At 41.2% G+C, this 23,705-nt stretch overlaps 1 protein-coding gene across 1 annotated transcript in view; it reads right to left on the bottom strand.

Moving 5' to 3' along the window:
• Positions 1–23,705, bottom strand: part of LOC114453591 (RNA-binding Raly-like protein) — a 55,285-nt gene that overhangs the window by 705 nt on the left and 30,875 nt on the right. Inside the window, exon 2 of the mRNA XM_028433543.1 lies at positions 16,715–16,988. Within this exon, the coding sequence (XP_028289344.1) occupies positions 16,715–16,970 (256 nt within the window). The 5' untranslated portion in view covers positions 16,971–16,988. The remainder of the gene's footprint in view (positions 1–16,714; positions 16,989–23,705) is intronic.

Below are 23,705 nucleotides of genomic sequence, written 5' to 3'. Positions count from 1 at the left end.
AAAGAAGGACGGATGTTGAATTTGTGCGATTTATTTCACCATATTAGATTATTGCTGTGTGGGTTGAATAACAAGACTTTTTTGTTTGTTTTTTGAGATGAATTGTGTGGTGGAAACAAACCATTCTGAAAGCCAAGCACAGGGAAGGAGCAGGAATTCAATCAATAGTGCTCTGAAACTGCTGCTGCTCTCACATGCTCCAGAGAGACAAATGGTCTTCTTTATGCTTTGAAACTAAGAAAAGATGAAACTCCTAAAAGGAGACTGTGAAAATGGCCAAATCGAATAAATCAATACAGTGGATGTGATCATTGTTTTGTGCACTGGGCTGTGTGGGTCAGTGTCATTTGTTGCAATCACATTCTCTACAGAAAAACCTATACGAACTTCTACTTCTCATATTTAAAGTTGTTTTATGGGTGACAAAAATAAGGTTATAAACATTCAGGTGGAACCAATGATGAGACATTTAAAAGTGTAGCGGGGACATCTGCTGTCCAGGATGGATTAATACAACAACAGACAGACTACTATACAAAAAAACAGCACATATATGCTGCACATTTCATTTCATACTAGCTCTCAATAGATTGCCTAAAGTATAGAGGGCAGTACTACTTTCTCAGAAAGGTCATGATGTTTCCAACCTAATGAGAGGTGCATTCATGAGTGAGATTAAAAAAAATGTTCTAAAACTATTTAGAAGCTGGAAAAAAACAATATGCAAAGAACATAGCTCAGAAAAGCCAGTTAGAAAAAAAAGGAACAAGACAGCACAGCTTGGTTGGTTGTTGGATGGTTTCTATGCTGCAGCAGCATCTGGCGATGGTTGCCATGGATACTCCAACATCCATGTGTCAAAGAAATTTAAAAAAAAAATGTGCCTAAGAAAGAAACAAAGCACCAGACAGGAACAACAGCGCCCCCTCCTGAAAAAAGAGATTATACTACTTTATTTTAGGACCTGATTCACATTCACATCTCGATTTCAGCATTTACTGAAGACACAATACAGCACAGCATGCGACGACTAAAAAGCAGAGTTTGCACTCTTTGTTTCACTCTTTGTTTAAACTCTCAGTCTGGATGTGAGCGTTGCATTGTTTGTGTTGCAGAATGAATAAAACACTAAACATGCACATCTTCCCAAGGGGCTGCAGCGCTGCCAAACTTCCACAGAGACTATCCCTCTCTGCTGATATTAAATTACAGCTACCGCTACTTCGCTGGCTGTACCGCACCATGGGGGGTGCTTAAATCCAGCTAAACTCATTTCACAACATTGGGAGGAATTTATCTCTGTACAAGAGGAAGATTGATGCAATTAACCAACAACTGAAACTGGACGTGGCGATTTCCTAAAGAAGAAGAATATACCCCGTGTTTGAAAGCTCATAAAGTCTTCAAAGCACTTAGCACATCATTACCCTCTTTAAGATGTGAGGAGCTCTGTAGGATGTGTGCATGCATCAACCTGCTCTAAAGACAATCTCTGCTGGCATTTCAAACACACAGCCTGATAACAAATGACCCTCATTTATGGCCGAGACAGAGGGAAGGCACGAGGACGCCCAGGGGGAAGATTTTCTACATGATGGATATGAATCTGCTTGAGCCATCTCATCTCATTGACTCATGACTTACAACCTCTCTTAGCTCATTAGACAGGCGCTGCTTCTGGCACTGAGTCATCCCATCCAGAGTGTGTGTGTCTAACTGCTGCAACTGCTTAGCAGTGTGTGACGGCAAATTGTGTGTCTTTGCTAACACAAAGCCTGGACGACTCATTAGTGCACTGACAAATCTGTGTCGAGGTATCAAAAACAAAAAATGTAAATTCATCATCATGTTATTTTGTCCTTCTACTGTACTTTACTCAAATGGGAGGATTAATAGCACTGAGATATATGAAAAAAACACCCTACTACACACATTGCTGAATATCCTCTGCACCAAAACACTGCAGGTAACATCAACATTTTTACAAGGAGCATCCCTCTGGCTCAAGTGCTGATTTCCAGCCTAAACCTGGGAAGAAGAATTGCACACTCTAGTGGAGAGCCTGCAGCATGACAGCGACAGCTGCTTCCAGCTGCGATATTTAAGCCACTGTGCTAAAATTAAGACTTCATTTATTTTTGTGTATTTTCTCCAGCTATACATCAGACTTAAATAAGAATATCACATGGCTGCTAATGACACATATATCATGAAAACAGCATCATCTTACTTGCATGACTGTGTTCTATTCATCTGATTGCATCGTACATTTAATTAAAGCAGCCACGTAATGACTGTCACTGGGTCCACAGGAAATTTTACTAATGTTATAGAGATATACTGTACATCTATAGGATGACTTACTGCGTTAAATCTCTGTTATTATTGTATTAGTGTTCCTCACTGCAATCATGTGAATATAGTGCATTAAAAAGCCGACACCTTGGACAGGACCAGTCACCGTGGTGGCCAAGATAAAATGAGGAAGGCTTGTTGTGAATGGGGGAAGTTTGGCTTGTAACTTGGGATGCAGTAATCTGATATTAATATTTGAGATCAGATACACTATTGACTAAATAGCTAGATCAGGTATGAGGTAATGGGGCTGATCTATTCATTTTAATTCTATATCTCACAACAAACACACAGAGCCTGGAGCAAAAGAGTCTACAGAGTCATCTGAAGCGATGGCAGTATGCTGAATGTCAAATGTGGAACCTGTCACCATAGTAGCCAAAATGCATTGGATTGGTAAAATAAATAGTTGTATGTAACAGACCGATATCCAGTTTATTACTTATTGCTTTGGGTTAAAACTTCAGCAGTGTGACATTGATCTGAACCACTCCCTGTATTCACTGAATTTATGTATAATTTCTAAAGCTTTTCTCAGTTTCACACAGCCTCTATTGTTCCTCTTCTTTAATCCCATTGTTCTATTCATGCACAACATGATTTACATTTATCTAGCCTACATCCTCTCAAGTAAGTCCTCATTTGCTTTATATTTAGGCTCTAATCTGCATATCCCCTCCTTCCCTCCTGCTTCCTTTGCCTCACATTCCCCTCCTTTCTCTTCCCTCACTCCCTCTCTCCATCTGTCAGGGTCAGCAGAGTGCAAGGAATCACATTAAGAAGTATTCAAATGTTGAACTAGTCGCAATTGGTATTCATACAAGCATTAAAGGCTGCCAAATCTAATTCAGCTCCGACGCTATCTGTGCCACGGCCGTGCACCCAGTCGACAGAGATAATACGAACCGCACAGGGTGGCGGCAGGTTAGAAAAATCCAATACACTGACAATAATGTCTTGTGTGGACGTAATGGAGCCGCAACTGACTGAAACATTGCCCACTAAATGATTTTAACCAAAGTGATGGGAAAAAAAGGGGAGAACGCCAGGTTTCACTTCATTTCTGCTTCTACCAGCTGCACCTGAGATTAACAAGCCTGTTGGTTTCTGAGCTGGAACGTGGTGAAGAATAGAGCGATTAATGCAGCAAGGAAAATAAATGTCAGATTGTCTGGTTTGCTTTTTAGTAAAGACTTCAGAAGTATTGTTGAGTGCTGGATTAAAAATGGATGGAAGAAATGTGGAGGTGCTTTACATCTGTCATGTAATTTTCCACAAGATTGAATGTAACACGTCTGTTGTCACAACTGCTCAAGTGTAACTTCACAGATGTGTTTTCAGCGCAGATACACCGGAGTGAAAAACACAACAGAGGTGGTTTTTTTTTTTACTAAAAACTTCACATGACCCAAATGTATTTACTCATGGGAAAAGGCTGCTTGTGTGAAATCGGTACACAAACACAGACTACAGGTTCTATTTCCTACAAGGGAAGTGTTTTTTTAACTGCAATCTCAGAAATCCTCTGGTCTCATTTTAGTCACTCTGGGCTTTGTGGGCTTTTTTCACAAGTCCTGCACATCTATGGAAAAATCTGAATCAATGGTAAAAGCAGAAGAACAGATATTAGTGCAGAAATATATCAAAATATCCATCCATCCATCATCTATTAACCTGCTTTGTCCTGCAGTGCAGGGTCACAGGGGGTCTGGAGTCTATCCAAGCTAACTACGGGGCAGAGGCAGGGTACACCCTGGACAGGTCACCAGTCCATCGCAGGGCAACATGCAGACAAACAACCAGGGAGAACGTGCAAACTCCACACAGAAAAGCCCAGTCAGAGTCGAACCGTGAACCTTCTTGTTGTGAGGCGAAAGTGCTTATCAAAATATAATAAATCATAAAATAAGAAAAGATTTTACAATCATAGTTGTGCATTAGGCAATATTTTGCCACATGGCTGCTGGTTGTATCCTGGTTTTGTAGAGACAGAGTATTGGGTTTGTCCTTTATTGTCAGGATGTGAAAAAGGAAAAGATTTCAGCTTCATAGATTTTTAACATCATTCTCCTCACATACAGAGCCATTAATGGCCTCAGAGTATCTTAAAGACCTTTGCTTCACTCTCAGAGTGCAGGTTAACTCCTACAGTCTCCTTAAATAGCCTTCAGCTTCCTATGGAACCAACTCCCAGTTTGGGTTCAGGAGGCAGCCACTCTGTCTTCTTTTAAGATTAGGATTAAAAGCTCCCTTTATGGCAATGCTGGAGCTGGCTCAGGCGACCCTGAACCATCACTAAATCATGCAGCTAAAGGCCCATGTGGCTCCAATAAGCACCTTTCTTCTCTAGACTTCACGCTTTTACACTGTAACAGTAATGCACGTCCACAGTCATCATCAGCACTCTGCTCGTGGTTTTTCTCTATTTAAAGCTGGCTGTGGCTCACTCTGGGGGCTTTAGGCTCTATGTCTATGTACATTGTCTGTAACAGTTTTTTAATGGCACTCTATAGTATCAAAAATGAACTGAAAGAACAAAAACAACAGATATACCACATAATATTGTATAATGCCAGTATATATCTAAAGAAATACAGTAGATGTAATAAATAAACTTTATAACATGATTATATATCTGATGTAAATATAAAGGTAGAATAATAGGCCTACTATTAACATAAACATTTAAATTGAAAATATACCTCTATAGGCCTTCATGTATATGATATGCGGGCTGACATTTTAATTTGATGCAGGTTTTACAGCTGCTGTACAATAAATGTCTGTTGAAACTCATTATGTCAACAAAGAAACAGAGCTGACTGGACATGCAGTCATATAATATTCAGCTGTAACTATGTGTAATATTCAAATGAAGTCTAACATGGATGTTAGTGTGATTTATGTTATGTACCTTCTTGGCATGGTCTTCAAAGTAAGGGAGGTTTTTAAAGCACATCAAGACTAAAGACTACTATAGTTTCATAAAAAGACTGAAGAAATAAATTCACACCTTAAAACTAATTTTGAAACACAAAACAAATACCATCTTTATCTAATGCCGAGTGACAAATGGTAATTGCCACCATCCACCACAGGGTGGCGCTCTGTGACCACAATGTGAAGATGTTTCCTCCTGATTGTGTGATCACCACATATGTGAGGACATGAGACTGACGCTGTCTTGACCCATCATTTCAAACCAAACTACCACCTGATGAATTTCCCTTTTTGTTATAACAAGCGCTCGTCTGGGCCTGAGCCTCAAATTTCATTTGACAGGACGGCTCCGGCAACTCAGAAGTAATGAAGGAGGCCCATCTTCCCCCGTTAGATGAGGTGCATAAATACAGACACAGCTCATTAATAATTCTGTCACACAGGTAGGCTACAGAGAAAACGGTGACACAGTTTAGAGCTCCCAGAACTCATCAGCTGCAGAGGCCCACTTAGATGTGTTCGCATACTGTACCCTGAAGTCCTGCATTATGTCAGAGTGCTTTAAGTCATCCTTATCCATCCATCACACTGAGTGTGAACATCATCTGGTTCTATTTCCAGCTACTCTTCCAGCTTCAATGTAATCATTAGTTCTGCAACTTGTTTACCATCTCGTCTCCACCAAGGCTACAGGCTAATAAGGATGTGCGAACAAGCTACAAGGAGTTGTCAAGGTCAGAACGGTTGTTCCTCCAACCAGCTGCTATCTATTGGAAACGGGCCCACCCCCCCTCTTGTGTATAAAGCTTGCATTTGTCAGTTTTCCTTAGAGGCACACAGCAAACATCTGCCTGTTCTGCGCCCTCGCCCAAAACAGATGCAAAAAGGAGAACGTTTGGTCATCATGTCAACTTTCTATACTGTGAAGCTATGAAGGCCTTAGGAACCAGGCAGTGCAGTGTCTTAATCAAATCTACAGAGATTATGCAAAATATTCAGGACACTTTATACAAAGAGGTGAGCGCAGGTAGAAGTCATTATCCCTCACTGATTTCCACTAATTAAATCTATAGCAACCACAAAGGAGAAGACCCTGATAAAGAAGCAGAGTTTGAAAGAAGATGTTAAAAGCTTTGAGATAAGCCAGCAAGAAGGGAGCTGCAAAAATAATATCAGGATGATGAACTGGATGTTTCACTAGACTGTCCCCACCAGGGAAAAAAGCTGTGCTCCATCCCGTGGTCATGTGAATCAGTCCATGTAAACTGGGAATGATTTTTCAGCAAGGAAGTCTAGAAAATGGTTCGTTGCAAATTGAAACAGATTGCCTTATAACATGCAACGTCAAAGGGTCTGAACTCTAATCTTTTCCAGATCCTAACCAAGTAGTTTTGAAGTCTAAGCCGAACATACAATGCACTAAATTGAACAAACCTTCAACACAAACGCCTGCCTGAAGGTCTGTGGAGGACTTCCTGTTTGACACGCTGCTCCAGTCACATGGCCACCTGTTGCCAACATTAACAGGTACAGGTTTTCTCTTTAGTTTGTCTTTTATAAAAAGAATCAAACAGTCAACATCATGCAATGAATCCTGGGAAATGTAGGGCTGCACCTGATGTATCCTTCATTACCAGAGACAACAGCGTATTGGTCAGCTGGTTCAAAGGAGGACTTGTAATAGGACAGCCTTAACCTGCCACTGACGCAGACCATCTTATTTAGCTATGATCACTTTGAACTACACAGTCTACAAGCTGCATCCCCTGACTTGAGACAGCAACTGTCTGTCACTTATGTGTGAGGACACGTTGCTAATCACTGTATATTCAATCAGACAAATACTTGTGAGTGGATCTTTCATCTTTGCCTCTCCATTGCAGAACTATCCTAGCTCCACTCCTCAAAATAGCACATGCTCGAGGTCTGAGAAGGCCAAGTGGCAAGTTTGTCATGCACCGCTGCTCTCAACAGCGCTCCGAGTACCTTGGGATAGTTATGGCCTGACTGTAAACTGTGGCTTCATGGTGTCAGAGAGGTTACTCCTGGCCCCAGCTAATGCAAAGTGTTGACTGCAATAAACTTGAGGTAGTAATCCACTGTCATGATTTGTGTGACCTTTACCGGACAGTGGAGCCTATGGCTGCGACAGATCCTCCAGCTGTGAGTCCACACTAACAACTGGACGCCATGAGTCACAATCCGTCATCTTTGTAGTGTAATTAAGATGAAGGAATGAGGAAGAGTAAGGGCAAATTCTGTGAGAGAGCGAGGAGATGGAAGTCAAATAAGGAAATGTGAGAGGAGACATAAACTCATCAGAGAGCAAAATATTGCTCGGGGCGAAGTTCCCGGCTGTTTTTTTAATGTTATTTTGTTTGTACTGCCCGTCTTCATTCAGAGGGCGAAGTCCCTAGCGAGTCTGTCACAGTGATTCTTAATTCATGCACTAAGCAGGGGGAGTCGGAAGGGGTTATGCTGCAGAGCCCTGTGAGTGCGGGTCCACAGAAACGCTCCAGGGTCGCAGTAATTATCACTGCATGTGTAATCACGAGTCACGAACCATTACTCACACAATACGTCACCTTTTATCGCCTGGATTTCTTCTTTGTCATTCAGCCTGAGGTGCACATCCACAATTACGGCCCAAATTAAGAGACAGACATGACTGACTGGATCAATTATTATGAAGAGCTAAAGGGCAGATTTTCCATTCTGTGGGCCTGTGTCAGGCCTGTTGTGAGTCTGTGTCTGTTTAGCTGATGCACTATGTAAAGGTTGCACTGCAGCAGTGCACCTGCTACCGACACACAGCTTTCTTACTGAAGTATTATCTCTCAGCATGCACCAGCTGAGCAGCTGTAGGAACACTAATCCTACCCAAAAAGCTCATTACTCTTGATACATATTGCAGAGACTCTTATAGATAATGTCCGAACCTCTTCATTTAATATGTTATCTGGTCACATCCACATGCATGCCCACAACAATACTTGACTTTTTTTTCTCCATGTGTGAGTCCAGCTCAGAATTTCAATCATTTTTAATCAATGATCAAGCCTATCCTGCCCGCCCTAAATGTGACCCTAACTTCTCTACAGTCTGCAGGCGTCTTTGGTTATGCAAAGACAGCAACTATGTAGCTCTGTTCTTCTTCACCCCTCGCTGTGTTCCCCCTCTTCTTCTGTATGCAATATTAATGAACACATCCGGAACGCTTGTTAGGTTAATTCTGTGTCTCACTGTCCACACTGCTCATCTCATATTGAGGTCTATCTACTATCAGATGACAAAAGTATGATCTCCAGGTCAGATGGAGGATATGAAGACATGAATGAAAATTGACGTGTTGCCTACTGAGTCATGTCGACAACAGTATCATACCCTGGAGTCTTCCATTACATTAAACCACAACAAACATTCAGGATGGTATGTTAATGGATAAAAATGAATTGACAAAAATAACCAGACCTGCTCAGCATGCCAGCAAGCTAGCTCCTTTATCAACAATGCAGCAAGGTAGAGCTGTGGTGAGCCGGAAATCAAGCTATGTATGTAGCTTGTCTTTATAACGTTTGACCAGCTGCTCCATAGCAAGTAACATATTTGAAGCATAATGACACATGTGTCCAGTTTTACTTTTATTTATTCATCTATACTGGATATAAGAATTCAAATCCAAAACCTCGCAGCAGCCTACTGTGCACTTGGACCATAACTGAACTACAAAACAGCAAAAAACACTGAAGCAAGCGTGGTTTCTATGGGCATATGCACCTGCCCTGCACACACACACAGAGCCTGCTGGAGCCCACTGAGCTCTGAGCTCTGACTCTGATTCACAGCTCAGTGTTTCTCTGCCTTCTGAACCCAGGTTTCTAATCAGAGAATTAGCTGCAGTTCCTCCTGCCAAAATCCACACAGTAATCCATCTCACTTTGTCCACACTGTGGCTCATGCCCCACTAACGCATTTGTCAGTATGTATGAAAGAGAGAAAGGGATAGAAAAAGGGAGACAGAAAGAGATCCAGGCAGCTGGGGGAAATGTGATTTCCTAGTTTCCTGGGTGGCTTTATTAAAGCCTATTACGTGCACAATGACAAACTTAAAATATCTTCAATATTGTTTCCTACAAAGGAAACATGTTCTTATATTCTGAGGCTATATACCAGCTTAGATAAATCCTCTAGCTTGGCTATACGGTGCAGGTGAGCCTGCATGCTATTCTATACCTGGTGTTATGGATGCTTTTGTCGAGCACTGGGTCAGGCCAACAGTGCATTCAACGTCCGGCTCAGTCTCTCCAAGCGTGATTAATGAGGGAGGAGATGAACGACCAGGGTGCATTCTAATCACCCACAAGGACAAGGAGAGATATGGAGAGAAAGACAGAGAGGCGCTGAGAGAGGAAAGAGAGGGAGAAATAGATTATATATTGATATTATAATTTGTGGCTCACTTCAAATCCTTCAGTGAACGTGAACACACAGAGAAACAAACATAAAAGATACAGAGAGGGCTTTTTCAAGTCCCCTGGATGAGCAGACACTGGCCCATCTAAATGCATATACTGCAATACTCACGACTGTTCGTGCTTCTGAACATTCTCACTCTCTCTAAAATACAGTTAGTGAACTGTGCAGTTATTGTAGACATCGCTGGAATTAAGTATGCAAATTTTAAAGTGAGCTGGAGCCTGTAAATGCTAATGATGAGTGATGGAAAGAATTACAGCAGCCAGGTGGAGAAGGCGCAGGAGGATTGGTCTGGATAGACATTAAAGAAAAGAAATCCCCCACTGGATATTCACTTATTGTGTTAAGCCTGTGATATTCAGTGGCATTCAAAGAGTCGTGTGCATTTTGCATGAAAGCGTCGCAGTTGGCTTTTCTTCAGCTTGTGAATTACATACAGTATTTCCTTCTTTTAAATAGATAAATAATGAGTTTAGAAAAGTGGGATTGGGGCTGAGCATCTCAGGTTGTGTGATGAAGGCTATGCTACAACGATATAGGTGGGCTATATGTCTGTGAGACTGCATGCTAACACAAAGCGACACAATGCCAATGCAGATTTAATGTTTATTATATTTATCTTTCACATCAAATGACAAAGCTGTCTTATTTGGAAGGGCCCTTTAACACGCCCTTCTTTAGCCTGATAACAGAGGATGCTTCAGGTGGGTTCCTCGCGGCCAAACATATTTTTTTATTCATTGCACGGTGGTGACGATGGGATTCTTGATATATAATAGAACATATCGGATGTATGTTGCTAGGCGACAGAAACAGCAGCAGGTCACCATAAACAGGAAGTCTTCCACAGACCTCATGGTTCAGTGTTAATGGGATTTGATGGAGCCTCCTTTTATGCCTTATTAAGTTTTCTGATCTTCCTTTGCAGCCTAATTAGAAATGACCAATCAGATCTGAGCTGGTTTTGATCAAGCCAAGTGAGCATAAACTGTGCAGCAATAATCTACAGTATAAATAAAATCATCAACAACATCAGTGTTCCTATAGGTGTATATGTGGTCACACAGTAAGTAGCAGTCACTGCATACTCTCCCTCCACCTGTCCCTGCTCATTCTTCTTCCTACCAGTATAGTTTACTTTCAGCGTCCTGCGCTGCTTGCTATGCATCATGTTGGCCCAAAATGACGATTGATTGCAGTGCCACTGCCTTTGTAATCCGCTTAGGATGGATTTTGCATCTAAATCACTTTATTATTTATGTGCCCAACTCTTGCCAATGCCATTTGGAGGCAGTATGATTGGTGATCCATCACACATTATCCCTCACCGTGGTCATTAATATTGTAATGGGATGGACCTTCACCATGAAACTTCCAGTTGGATGGGAATGCAGAGCTCTTATGGGAGGGTCAGGCTACTCAAAATAGGAGTCAACAGAAGAAAGATTATCAGGTGTACTTGCTACCAGACTCTCCAGAGATGTTGTTAGTTTGCCCGCTCTCTGTGCTGTCAGCACATTCTCCTTCACTCCTCAGTACAGCAGCTTGTATCTTCATACGTGGCCTCACTTAGAAAAATATAGAATGTTATTCTTTCATTGTCCTTTTCCAACAGGGTTTCAATCACCACCTGCCAATCACACGCATCTCCTGCCTCCAGGCAGACACACATGAACACACTGTGCCACATCAGGACACAGCTGAAACAGCCCCCTCTGTAGATGAGAAAAACAAGACACTCTCTAACCACACACAGGGGACAGGGTGCATCAAAGGCATCATATACACTCAAAAATCTCTTAATTTAAACTCAATACACGCACTGAATGTTAACAAAGTATGCTGTCAGAGCATGGTATAGATTCTGAACTCTAAATCAGCATGATACAGAGGACTCCGGGAATGCTGGGACAGCTCAGGGCAAAAAATCTGTCAGTCGCTGTCTCCATGGCAGCCCACTGAGACCCCTGAAGAGCAGGGCCATAGAGATACAGCAGATAGACCTCAGCGGGAGAAGGAGGAGGCTGCTCGGAAGCTTTTGACGTTCATGAATGCCAGTAATCATCATGTCACTGTGTCACAAGGAATTCCCCCAGCCAGCTATGAGCCAGAAGGGAAGGCAACATACAACAACAACAGGCGAGACATGGAAATGTTTGCACTTTATGTGCCTCATGCCTCAATAGAACAGCTGACCCTACACAATTCCTTCTACTTATGTGATTTTATTGCCGATGGTGAGAAATTATAAGGCAAGAACATGAAAGCACCATGGAGAGAGAGACACTGCTGCTATAAAATCGAATAAATCACAGCAGGATCTGACTGTGAGGAGATTCATCTACATGGATCAAATGTCGTTCTGTAGTGGGAGAGCCCCTCAAACAATGACAAACTCATATTTACAACTATAACCTGACTCTGTAACAAACAGGACAAAGACACACACTATTGTAGGACTAATAAAAGAGGACAGAATAATAACAGCTAACGCCAAACAGCGCCACACTTTCTGGTGTTGATTGATAAACAGGATGTTTAATCTGAGATGAATATTTAAATTCTAAAACCACTTATAATATAATATAATAATAATAATAATTTGGATACTTTGGATATAAGAGAAAAGCATCATTTATTGTTGGTGTTTTTTAAGTTTTTAACATTAGCTGATAGAGTATTATTTGCAAAGAGCAATTTAGCTAATTTAGCAAACAGCTTGATGCTATGAATTTGGATAAATTTGATGCCATTATCTGCCCAAGAAAGTATATTGCTATATAGCTCACAGGCTAATGTTAGCTAAAGAGAGTGTGTGTAGTTTTGTAGTTATAGTATACATGTAAACCAACCTCCACAAAAGCAAAAAACCAGACTGAAACTAAGCATATTAAATACAAACTGCAGTTACCTGTTTAAGCAATTTCCCTCTGGGATTATCAAAGTATCTAAAATAAAAAAACAAAATAAAAAAAATGTATATAACAATGCTTAATTTTTGTCGTTAAATGACATACAGTTAAAAAAAGCAGGAAACTCCTTCCGGTGCATAATGAGACATTTGAGTGAAAACAACCTTTTTATAGTGACAGAAATGTTCCAAAATTGTATCATCGCCTGTTTCCTGTGCAAGATTCGACACTTCACAGCTTTTTATTGGGACACGGTTTAAATATTGCAGCGCCACAGAAAGGGGAGACAACGGGGAGAACGTTTTTCATGCCTGCTCTGACTCAATATTGAACATCTGTGTGAAGTGCTTTTAGTGAAGCGCCTTCATGCTCTGAATTGCACAGAGATACAGCGTGTCGTTCAGAGCAGCATCACACGTACTGTTAGTTAGTAATGATTGCTATGCTCAGAATCCTAGATATGATCTCATGAACTCCTATTCATTTTTGATAGGGTAATGGAGCATCCATTTTTCATTCAGCGGCGAGGGGGAGGAAGGTGCTGCCAGCTGTGTTATTACAGAATTTTTACACTCAGCTGTTTTTTATCTACACACAGGCACGCACATGCAAGTGACAGAGTGTTCCTTGTGGCGGCTGCGTGCTATGACCTTTGACCCCTGTGTATAGCGGAGTACACATATTAGTCATCACGGATGTGTCTGAGCACATCTATGCAGTATGATGTGATTATTACACTGACCTGCCTTTTCAAAAGCTTTCGCTCCTCTGCCTGCCACAACAACATGCTTTTGCCTCCTTCTACGTGGGAGGTGTGTCATCTCAGTAAACATATATGAATACAGCTCCCTCAATATCACAGCCGTATTAGCTTAACTCTGAAACTGACGTGTCATCAGCCGGCAGGTAATAACGCTTTAATGAAACGTTTTCATACAGGAAGCCAGATCCTTTGTGGAGGTCATTCCTCAAGTCCAAATCATTATGTGGCTGATTCATTTCTCAGCCATGTTAATATAAAAAGCATCAGCTTAGCAGGATGAGACTGAGGGTGGCCTTAATTGTCAATTAAGGATGTATCTCCCACTCCCCCCTCCTCCCCCCTCACATGACTCGTAGATTGAGCGATATGCAGTGAGGGCAGGATTGTCTCGCTTTGACGTCGGTGTGAAATGAACTCCAGAGTAATGAAAATACTTTCGATTATGTTTGCTTTCTCAAGCAAAAACAAGCAATCACATGTGAAGTCACAGATAAATCACAAACACTCTTATTACGGATATGGTAGAGTGCTCTGTGATGGTTTTTCTTTTTGGCTCTTTCTGGTGATAAAGCTGGTTGTGAACATGCTTTAATAATTGATGTGTTTTTCTGCTTATTAACTGATTGCAACGTCCATAACACCAAATATCGAAAACTAATGAACGACCGCAAACAGCAACAACACATTAGCTGCTATTAATCAAACAGAGAGAGATTGTCGTTATTTTGCTATTGATGGTTGTTGGGGGGCTTAATGGAGAAAATGTAAGATGCAAAACATTTTCATTTTTGGTTACAATTTTAGCCTGTGCATAAAAATTAAGTGATTTAAAGGGGGGGCATGTCATATTAAGGGTGCAGAGCCAAAATCCTATAACAGACCAAACAAACAGGCCTCCATCAACAACATGAAAACAACATGAAAGAGCTGCTTTTGCAGGTAGAATGCTAAAAAAGTGTCATTTAGAAACATTTTCTTGCTTTAAATATTCAGATTTTAACTCCCCACATGTAGTTATGTAAGACTGCGACTTTCACTACAGACCTTAACTCTGAGATTTGCCCTGAGGATAATATGCAGTGGTGTGGTAGAATGTGTGAGCAGTTAGAAAGATCATCTTCAAGCCTGAGTTGACATTTTGACAAGCCTGAGTTGACTTTATATTCATAGAAAAAAAGTGGCAGAAAAAAAAATGACTGGAATTAATTAAGCAGCAGTGACGCACGCCTGTTGTTGTTCCCAAATCTTTGCTTGGTGTTCCTGCATGTTTTTGTGATAAAAATCAGAGACTAGATGCCTTGACATAAACTGCATAGTATGATGCTTTTGAAAGTAAATATCAGTTGGTTGGTAGACCTCACACTTGAGTTTGACCTTTGCAGTGGTCCACCACCATCTGTATTTCCTTAAGGGGAGTTCTGTCACTGAGTGTTCTATTCAAACAAGTCAATGAACAATAATATGAACCAATTCTTGTACCAGGCTGTAAACAAGTAATAAGAAGGTTTGTGGGAATTTAACAAAGACTGCAGTACCCCACATAGCCACTTAAGGCTGGCTCCAAAGCCCCATAGACCTCCGTGTGTTGTCTCAGATTGATACCCGAGTGGTCAAGTGTCCACCTCAGCTCCACTCTAGCCCATTTTTGAATAAAGTTGGCAGACTCAGGTGATGCCAAGATGGTGACAGCTTTAGCCACCACACACCACACAATTTTTAAGTACAATCTAAGGGACCGACTGGCTTTTGGAGCCACCCTGTAGCGGTCATTTATGACCCCTAGTCCCAGTGCATTACAAACTGCAGTTTCTGACATTATGCTTATTAGGGATGTCCAGATATGATCACGTGATCGAAAATCGCGCACGATTATGTGGTTTCAGACTTGTTCGATCCCGATCATTACTCGGGTATCTGTGTATTAGGGCTATCAAAGACTCTCTAGTGCGTTGTCTAGGGGTTTGATTGTCGCTTTGGGTGTGAGAGGTCTACAGATTTGGATGAGCCGTTTCCTTTGTGAAATTTCCCAATTTGGGGATGGATGAAGTATTTATAGCAGCGGCAATGCATTTCGGGCTAGAAATATGATTGAATGACCTGCCATTCGCCTTTGTAGAGAACCCTAAAAGTATTGGATCGGGACTCAGTATCGGCAGAAACTCAAAATCAAATGGCTCGGACTGATCGGGACTTCCCAAATGCTAATGAAGATTCTCAGTGATCACGGTCATTTTTTCATTTCATTTCAAACTAAATACAGCTGTTGTACTGCTGCATTGGCTTCATTGCCAAGTTACCAGGTTGCCACAAGGTCAATGTTAAGGGGAGGTCATCACTGCAGAAAGTAAATGACATCAGAAGAGAGATGCCAAATATCAGCTCAGTAATGCTCGACGCTGACATTATAATCCATTCTGCAGATCATCTGCTTGTGTTCTGTTTCCCAGGTTTTAAAACGCAAAAACTTTAAACAAAACATCTCATTTAATGATTTTTCATACAGCAGCGTCTTCTCTTTATATTTGCAATTCATCCCTAAGCTTCACAAAGATGTTTTGCAAGATAACGCTCAAAAAAGACCATCACAGACATAATTAATTCTTCATTCAAACACAAAGGGAAGTAAAAAACACACAAACCTGTGAAACCAGCATTTCTTATGACTACATGTCCTTAAGCTATCTAGAAAGTTGCCCTGTGGATCACATCTCACAAATCTCTCCAAAATCGTTTGCCTCACAGTCACGAACAAAACAAATATGAATAAAAAAAAAATTTCACTGTCAACATCCACAAACACCATGCACACACACAGACAATCGGTGCTTGAACAGCATATTCCTAACTGCATCCTCTGCCTCCTAACATATTCCGTTCTGCTCTAAAGTGTGTCACAAGAACTTTGACATACTTTATGCAAGTTCCTGCTTAGTAAATGTTAAAATCAAACTGTGCTTACATCCACTGGTGGATCAGTTAGCAGATTCATCTGGGATTTTCTCCAAAACTGCATGACAGCAAACACAGACACTTCAGCATGTAGGAGCCGAGGGAGGTTCCACACTAAAAGCCTGTGAGAGGCCTGAGGCATTTTGTGTTCCCGAGAGAGACACAATCCATTCCTCCAGCAAAGATCAGGTCTTAATGAAACATTCTGTATTTCAAGGGGGAAGGTTCTTGTGAAGTGCAGTATATAGGAGATTTTTAAAAACCCAAGCAAGGCAGAGGTATCTCACAGAACAGATAAAAAAGGACAATGAAGACTCACCAAGAGGCTGTCCGGCGATGATGCGAGCGTTCTCTCCTGCCACAGCTGCTCGAGCGTTCCTTTCGTTCATGTACTGTACGAAGGCGTAGCCCTTGTGCACGGAGCAACCCACGATCTTGCCGTACTTGGCAAAGATGACCTCTATGTCGGTCTTTTTGACGATGGCTGTGTTGAGATTTCCGATAAAGACTCTGGAGTTGAGGGAACGAGGGTCATTCTTGTTGGTGACGTTGCTGGTCTGGATTTTACCAGTCATTCTCCTCCGGTTGCCCTCCTGGGACACAGACAGAAGTGGGAGGGGGAGGTCAACTCGGGCTGAAAAAAAATACTACATTCCAGTGTGTTTAATATTGTATATTATTGGCCCTGTTGATTACTTCCTGGATTCAGCACCTCAAGTGTTATTGTCTGTCAATGTTAAGAATCTTTTTATGACAGTGGAATTGCCAGCAGCTGACCCCTTACCCAATGATAGCTTGTTAGCCTGTTTAGCTTCTGTTGGATAGAGAATCCTTGGATACATGCCATACATAGTACACAAGCAGCTCTTTTTTTATTAATCTACATACATAGTGTCATAGTGTCTTACATTATCTACCTCTCTTAAAGAGGGCAAATACAGATTGTCTATCACTTCTAAGCCTGAGACACGTTAACACAAACATGACGCAGCTGTGCTAATAGCATGTTGTATTTTTATACATACATTTTTTTAGGCCTCAACCACATGTATTTTTCCTGATCTGTCAGCGTAAATGTTGTCATGGTATCCACTGTCATGAAAAGTCTCACTATGACATAAAAAAGTCCTTTTGAAATTAAAATGTTTTCATTTAATACAATGAAACATAGATAATAATGTATTGATTCAATCGACATTGAACACATTGGGTCATAAGGTACAAGGTTAACACTTTCTCTACTGGAATCTTCGGCTGACTGTTGACAAAAGCGTTTGTTGCTGTGAAGGTTTACTTCACAGCAACTAATGTATCGTACAAGGTTACTGGACAGTCACTGCTGCTCATTCAACGTGTGAATGTGGCAGCAGTTTTTCTCTTCTTTGTGAGAAACCAAATACAGTAGCTGTCAGAGGGGAAAGCTTTGTTATCTCAATACCCATATTGTTGCATCCCTAATGCTTTGTGTGCCGTTTCACTGATCACAGAAGGCGTAGGCTGTAATTCGTGTAACAGTTTTATCCCGACTTTTTTTTTTTTGTGCTGTCAAGTTATCAGTGTACATTAGCCTCAGCTTTTGTAGGCCTCCTCTGCAAAATATTTCTAACCGACCTTTTCATGGTTTGGATGTTAGTTTATATGAAAGATGAGCAGCTACAGTATTAGAGGGATTATGCCTACCCAAGGAAAGGATGCACAATATGTATATTTAATTACATTTATGGATACATCCTGCATTGCTTTTTTTCCCTAGGATTTTCTCTTCAATTTCAAGCATATGAATTAATTTATATGGCTGTGAAAATCCAGGTTTTTATTGGTGTTTACATTCCAAAATGGATTACACTTAAATGCATTAAATACTGTGGCATATTGTGAAGAAAACACTGAATATTCAATATTCGCCTGCTCTCAGTCTCTGTCCCTGACACATGCTGATAACAACTATTCAGCTTTCAGACGTAGAACCTGAATAATGGATCCAATCCTCAGTAAATAGGATTAGTAACCAAGGTAACACTGGTGTTGTTGGAATATTGCACACACACACACACACACACACACACACACTCTCACTGCCCTTTTTCCCCCTCTCTTTATCCAACATAATTTTGCATTGCAAGAAGCTGTGGATTCCTTCAGCTCAACCATTTTGACACTTTACAATTACATCATGTAGTTTTATTGTGAAGTGCTACCCTATAATGGGTTAGTTCAACTAATTATATGGTATGAGATTATGTCGAAAATACAGTGCGAGGAAATAACTGACAGGCTGAATTATGGTGTTGTAAGGCTGCTTCCTCTGAAGCAGCAGCAGATGAAGGAGAAATTTGCCCAATCATCAGCAGCCATGTGATTCACAGACATCTTAATTGTCATATACAGTCGCATAGTGAGGTTCTGATCTATCTTTATCCCCACTCTATGAACATACTATGTTATACTAATGTGAAGGGTCATATGATATTCATATTTTTAGGGACAGGATTTGTTGGCATCTTATCCTATCTTATCTTTGTACAAACTAGCCTGGTCAGCAATCCTAATTCTTTTTCAATTCTATACAAAGAATTAATCTAACCGACACAGAATAAACTACCTCTGGACACATCTGTATAGACATACGCCCAATCAAAGAAAATATTGGGATGAGTGGTTTGTTTCACTACAAAAACACTTGAAAATCCAAGGTGCAATTCTGCAAATATTTTTGAATATTTATAGCACCATGGTATTGCAGAAAGTCTGCCCCATTTCAGATAAACAGATACAATCGGTAGGGTTTGTACTAAGTGGAACCGGCTATAAAGGGAAGGGAAGGGGTTTATGTGATGGTGATTTTGTCTTCAAAGAGTGAATGCCAGCCTCTGCGCAGTTGTTCATGCACCCACAGAAGACCATATCAACTGTTGTTGTCCACTAAGACATACTGCACAGGTTCTAAAATCCAGACAAAAAAGGATGAGTCAGCAAGAACACCCTAAACTACAGTGCAAGAATGGAATGCAAAATGCAGTATAATAGGGACATCTATGGTGTCTGCAGCTGCCAAATCCACCCTCTGGGATGCTTGTGGCGTTCTAATATAACACTGACCAAGCATATATATATATGTTGGGAGCCGATACATAATTTTAGCATGTGCATGACACTTTATGTTTACTGAGCTGCCTCAGTGTGTTGTTTCTGCACGCTGATATGTGTGCATGCAGGCATAAACTGCTGCTCGCCATCTCTCTAGCGGCCTTGACATTTATCAGCAGCAGATGCTAAAAATGAATGCGTTGCTGGCACACAGACATACGTGTGCTAACTTGAATGAGCCCCACAATGACCAGCTAACGGTAGTTTAAAGTCCCCACCCCTCCCAGTCTGACACCTATCCCATATTGATGTTCGTGGACGGGTCACAGGGAACATGACAAATCAGTGAAGGAGCATTAGATTGCTTCCCCTGTCAGATAAATCAAGAGCGGGTACTGGTCATGGAGCCATTTTACCGTTTCTTACTGTTGTATTTCATGTTGTCTCCTCTGTTGTTTTCTTTAGAGCAGGACACTAATTTATTCCATCAGTGGTTTTCCTGCTGACCTTGCCTTTTAGGATATTTACAACCTCCATTCAGCCTCTCACCCTATGAGGCGATAGCGTCATGAGGAGAAACATGTGAGAGTAGCGCAAGGAAGTGCCGATGTAATTGGCAGAGGAGACTCGATGTTTGCTATCAAAGATGAGCCTCAACATTGAAGCTGCCGTCTGCAAACTGCATTCAGAGGAAAAAAAATGATGTTAGAGGTGTTCAAAGCCCACCCTTTAAAAAAATGATTACAGCTTCTACGGTGCAGCCTTTTGTCAGTTAAGAGCAGAAGACAGATAAGTCTTCATTTTCACTTTCATGCCAGCGTGGTCGTGTCAGAAAAGGTGTCACATTTTTCAAAAGGTGGATGTCTCCTTTTGGAATGAAACACTTTGTTGTTCTGGCATCGCAGAGAAGCCTGACAAACCCTGTCAGGCAAAAAAAGGGAGAGAATCCCAATCTCATGCCAATAATAGAGAAATATGGATAAGGTCAGCACAAATAGCAACAAGGTCGTGTGGTCGACAGCGCTGCTGTGTGGTGGAGTGAAAAGGATTTAGTGCAGAAGTAGCCATATTACAGAGTCTCCCTTTGCTCTGTAATGCATTGTGCCTCAGCAGACAGGCTCTTAAAAGGTTGTTGTTTGGGTCTGGCCACCTGCCTGATTTATAGACATTTTTTTTATGGAGGGAGGGAACTCATTGAATTGATTCCTTTTGTAATTTCCTACCACTGTACATTTCTCCTCGCCATGCCTCAGCCACTCCACTCTGATTGTTGCCTAGGCAGCTTGACGGACTGAGGAGAGGCTGGAGAAGCTGCTCACTGAAACAGAACAGGGAAAGGTAACCTCATACACCTTCTGCAACGGTGTCGCTGCCATGTACTGCAGATTTGGAATAATTGCTTCATGGATTCCTTCCATTTATATCTTGTCTTAAAATGTGTCTGCCTGTCCATGAGAGCAATGGCAACACCCCCAACTCTATTCCTAAATCAATGGCCTATTGGTATTGTAGCATCTCAGTGAAGCAGCCAGCCATAAATGTGGTCAGAGGCTGAAACTATATTCTGCTCGCTGGCGGTCGTAACATTTTGTCTGATTTGAAGGTAGAAGAATAGAAATGAAATTCAATATTAGCAGAATAGAGGCCATAAACAAATTAAATGCCATACAGGACGTTCCTGCATCCTGATGAACGACTCTGTTCTCAAAGACTGAGAGACATTAACCTAATATTCCCCACATTTTCAATCAGCTGCTGCCCTTTGGCTTTATGAGCCACAAGGTATACAGTCCTGGGCTGGAATTCAACTCACTAAGACAACTACAGCGGAGGGGGTCTGTAAAAAGGCGAGGGAACGACTCTAATTTTGCAAGCCAAGGGTGTCTGATGAGCTGTAAATGTGGAATAAACTTCCATTAATGGGACATTTACAGGATCTGGTTATTTATACCACTGTTGCACAAAGAATACTTATGAAGGCACAAATAACAGAAATGAGAAGGCATCAAAAATTGGTGAATAAGGTGACTTTTGCAGTGTTTTAGTGTTTTTTGTTTTTGTTTTTATGGACCACAGTTTCACCCTTTTGGTTAACAGTTGTCAGCTGTCTTTACAGCCTGCCAAACACGCTGAATTATTTAGCAGCTAACAAACCATATATATATTAAGAGTGGATGTGACTCTTTACATGCAGCCTCCCATTGTTATATGTCGCTGTTGAGTTTCAGGGTGTGGATGCTTCTGAAACAACAGAGAAAATCAACAACAAGTGTTTACTATTGTTTTAATCATACAGGTGATCTATCCAGGATGTACCCTGCCCCTAATTCACTGCAAAATCACCTTATAATCCTGGGATATGGCTTCTCTTTCCAGCCTTGACCTACACCTAGAGAAAAAGCTTAGATTCACATTAAGACATCTAGATATAGATTTTAATAGATGTATATAGCAGATAGGCCACGCCCAGATATTGCAGCTAATACTTCGACAAATAGGCAGGCTCATAACTTCGCAATTTATTAGGATGATTGACACCTCTATTGAAAAGTAAGAACCAATAGATTTGACAGGCAGTAGTAATATTGGTGCAAGACTCACCAATGACCAATGAAGAAAATGCAATATATGCTAAATGACCGTTGCCTCATTCTGGCTGTGGGGATGAAAGGGTTTAATAGCTGGTGCCAACCAATCTAAAGAGCTAAAGTGGACAATGTTGTTACACAGTCCTAAAATATGCAACTTGATGACTGCTGGCTAGAAAATAAGTTACTAGATAGAGACTAGAGCTAGTAAGTTCTTACTAGATACTTTTATTAGTGACTGAAATTTCTTTGCTAAGCACGTAGTTGGCAGAAAGACCATAGTCTGTGTAGCTCATATATTTTATCTGACTTCAATACCACAGCAGGGCCTTTTCCTCTTACCTGCAGCAAACTTCATTTCACTACAAATAGTGGCTGTATGCTTTGCAGCTCTAACCATTTTTTATTTCCTCCCAACTATGTTCCCAGAAAATTAATTGACTATTAGAAAGCCCGGGGCAATGGCACAATTAGCTAAGATGCAAATGGAGTCATTTCTCAGTTGGCCCTCATTCACCTCTAGCGGGGGAGCTGTGTAATGTGTGATGGGGGAGAAAACTCCTCTGTGTGCCAAGGCAGAGCAGACATCAGATGACACACACAAGTGGAATGTCTTATTGTCCAGGGGGAGTCTACTGTTTGTGACGGACAGGGGAACACTTGAACTGCAATGACAAGATTTCATTTCTTTCTGTGTTTGGTATACAGCTGCCCAGAGTTGAAAGTAATCTGGTCAAACACAGTGAGCTGTCGAGCGCAGAACAGATCAATCTCTGTCTGCACTTAATCCAATTTGATTGGTAAGGATAGCACCGGGGTGATATAAAACCCACTCTGCATGATTGTTTTGAAAGCTTCCCCTTCACTGTGTAACATAGCTCCACAGGACGTTTAAAAGCTTTCCATCCACGCTGCATTCAGATATACCCGTCTCCCTAAAATGGGCATGCAGACAAATGGCATCAAACATCAACAGCCTTACCATGAATGTCTTTTTACTTCTTGTATTGTAGTTTTCTACATTACCTGGCAATGCAAATAAGTGGAAATGAAGGCACATCAAACAGATGTCAAAAATGCACATTAGGTATACTTCAGTATGCAGCCTGTACCCACCAGGAGAGCGTGAGTGGGCAGGTTGATCTTTCAAAGTGATTGAAAGGATCTGTCAATCTCGTGGTCATGAATGGAGTGAATGGCAAATCTTTCTTTAGGGACCATTGTAGCAAACAAAATAAGGCGAATGGGAAAAGTCCATTTTAACCCAAAGCATGATTTTATATTAAACTTTACAAAGTAGTTTTCATGCCAATGCCACAAGCCTAGTATGCTAGGTAAGATTCAACAGGTTTCCCGGTACAATGGAAGTCTTACTTTGGGATAGGCTCCAGCCCCCTGTGACCCTGCACTGCAGGACAATGCGGGTTCAGATGATGGATGGATGGATGGATGTGCATGAACATGTCAGTATGTACAAGGGTACAGTCCAGGTAAGAACCTGGAGCAATGTTAAAGCCAACATCTGCCCATGTACTTACATTTCTGGACTTTCCATACCCATGTAGAGAGACCAGTTATTATCATCTACACTGTATACTTTGCATGTATGACCACCACTTCACATTCCCTCATTGT

The sequence above is a fragment of the Parambassis ranga genome, chromosome 20, assembly GCF_900634625.1.
Source record: "Parambassis ranga chromosome 20, fParRan2.1, whole genome shotgun sequence".
NCBI classification, from domain to species: Eukaryota; Metazoa; Chordata; class Actinopteri; family Ambassidae; genus Parambassis; species Parambassis ranga.
Note: the sequence above shows the minus strand (reverse complement) of the source record. Positions and strands in the feature narration are given on the sequence as shown.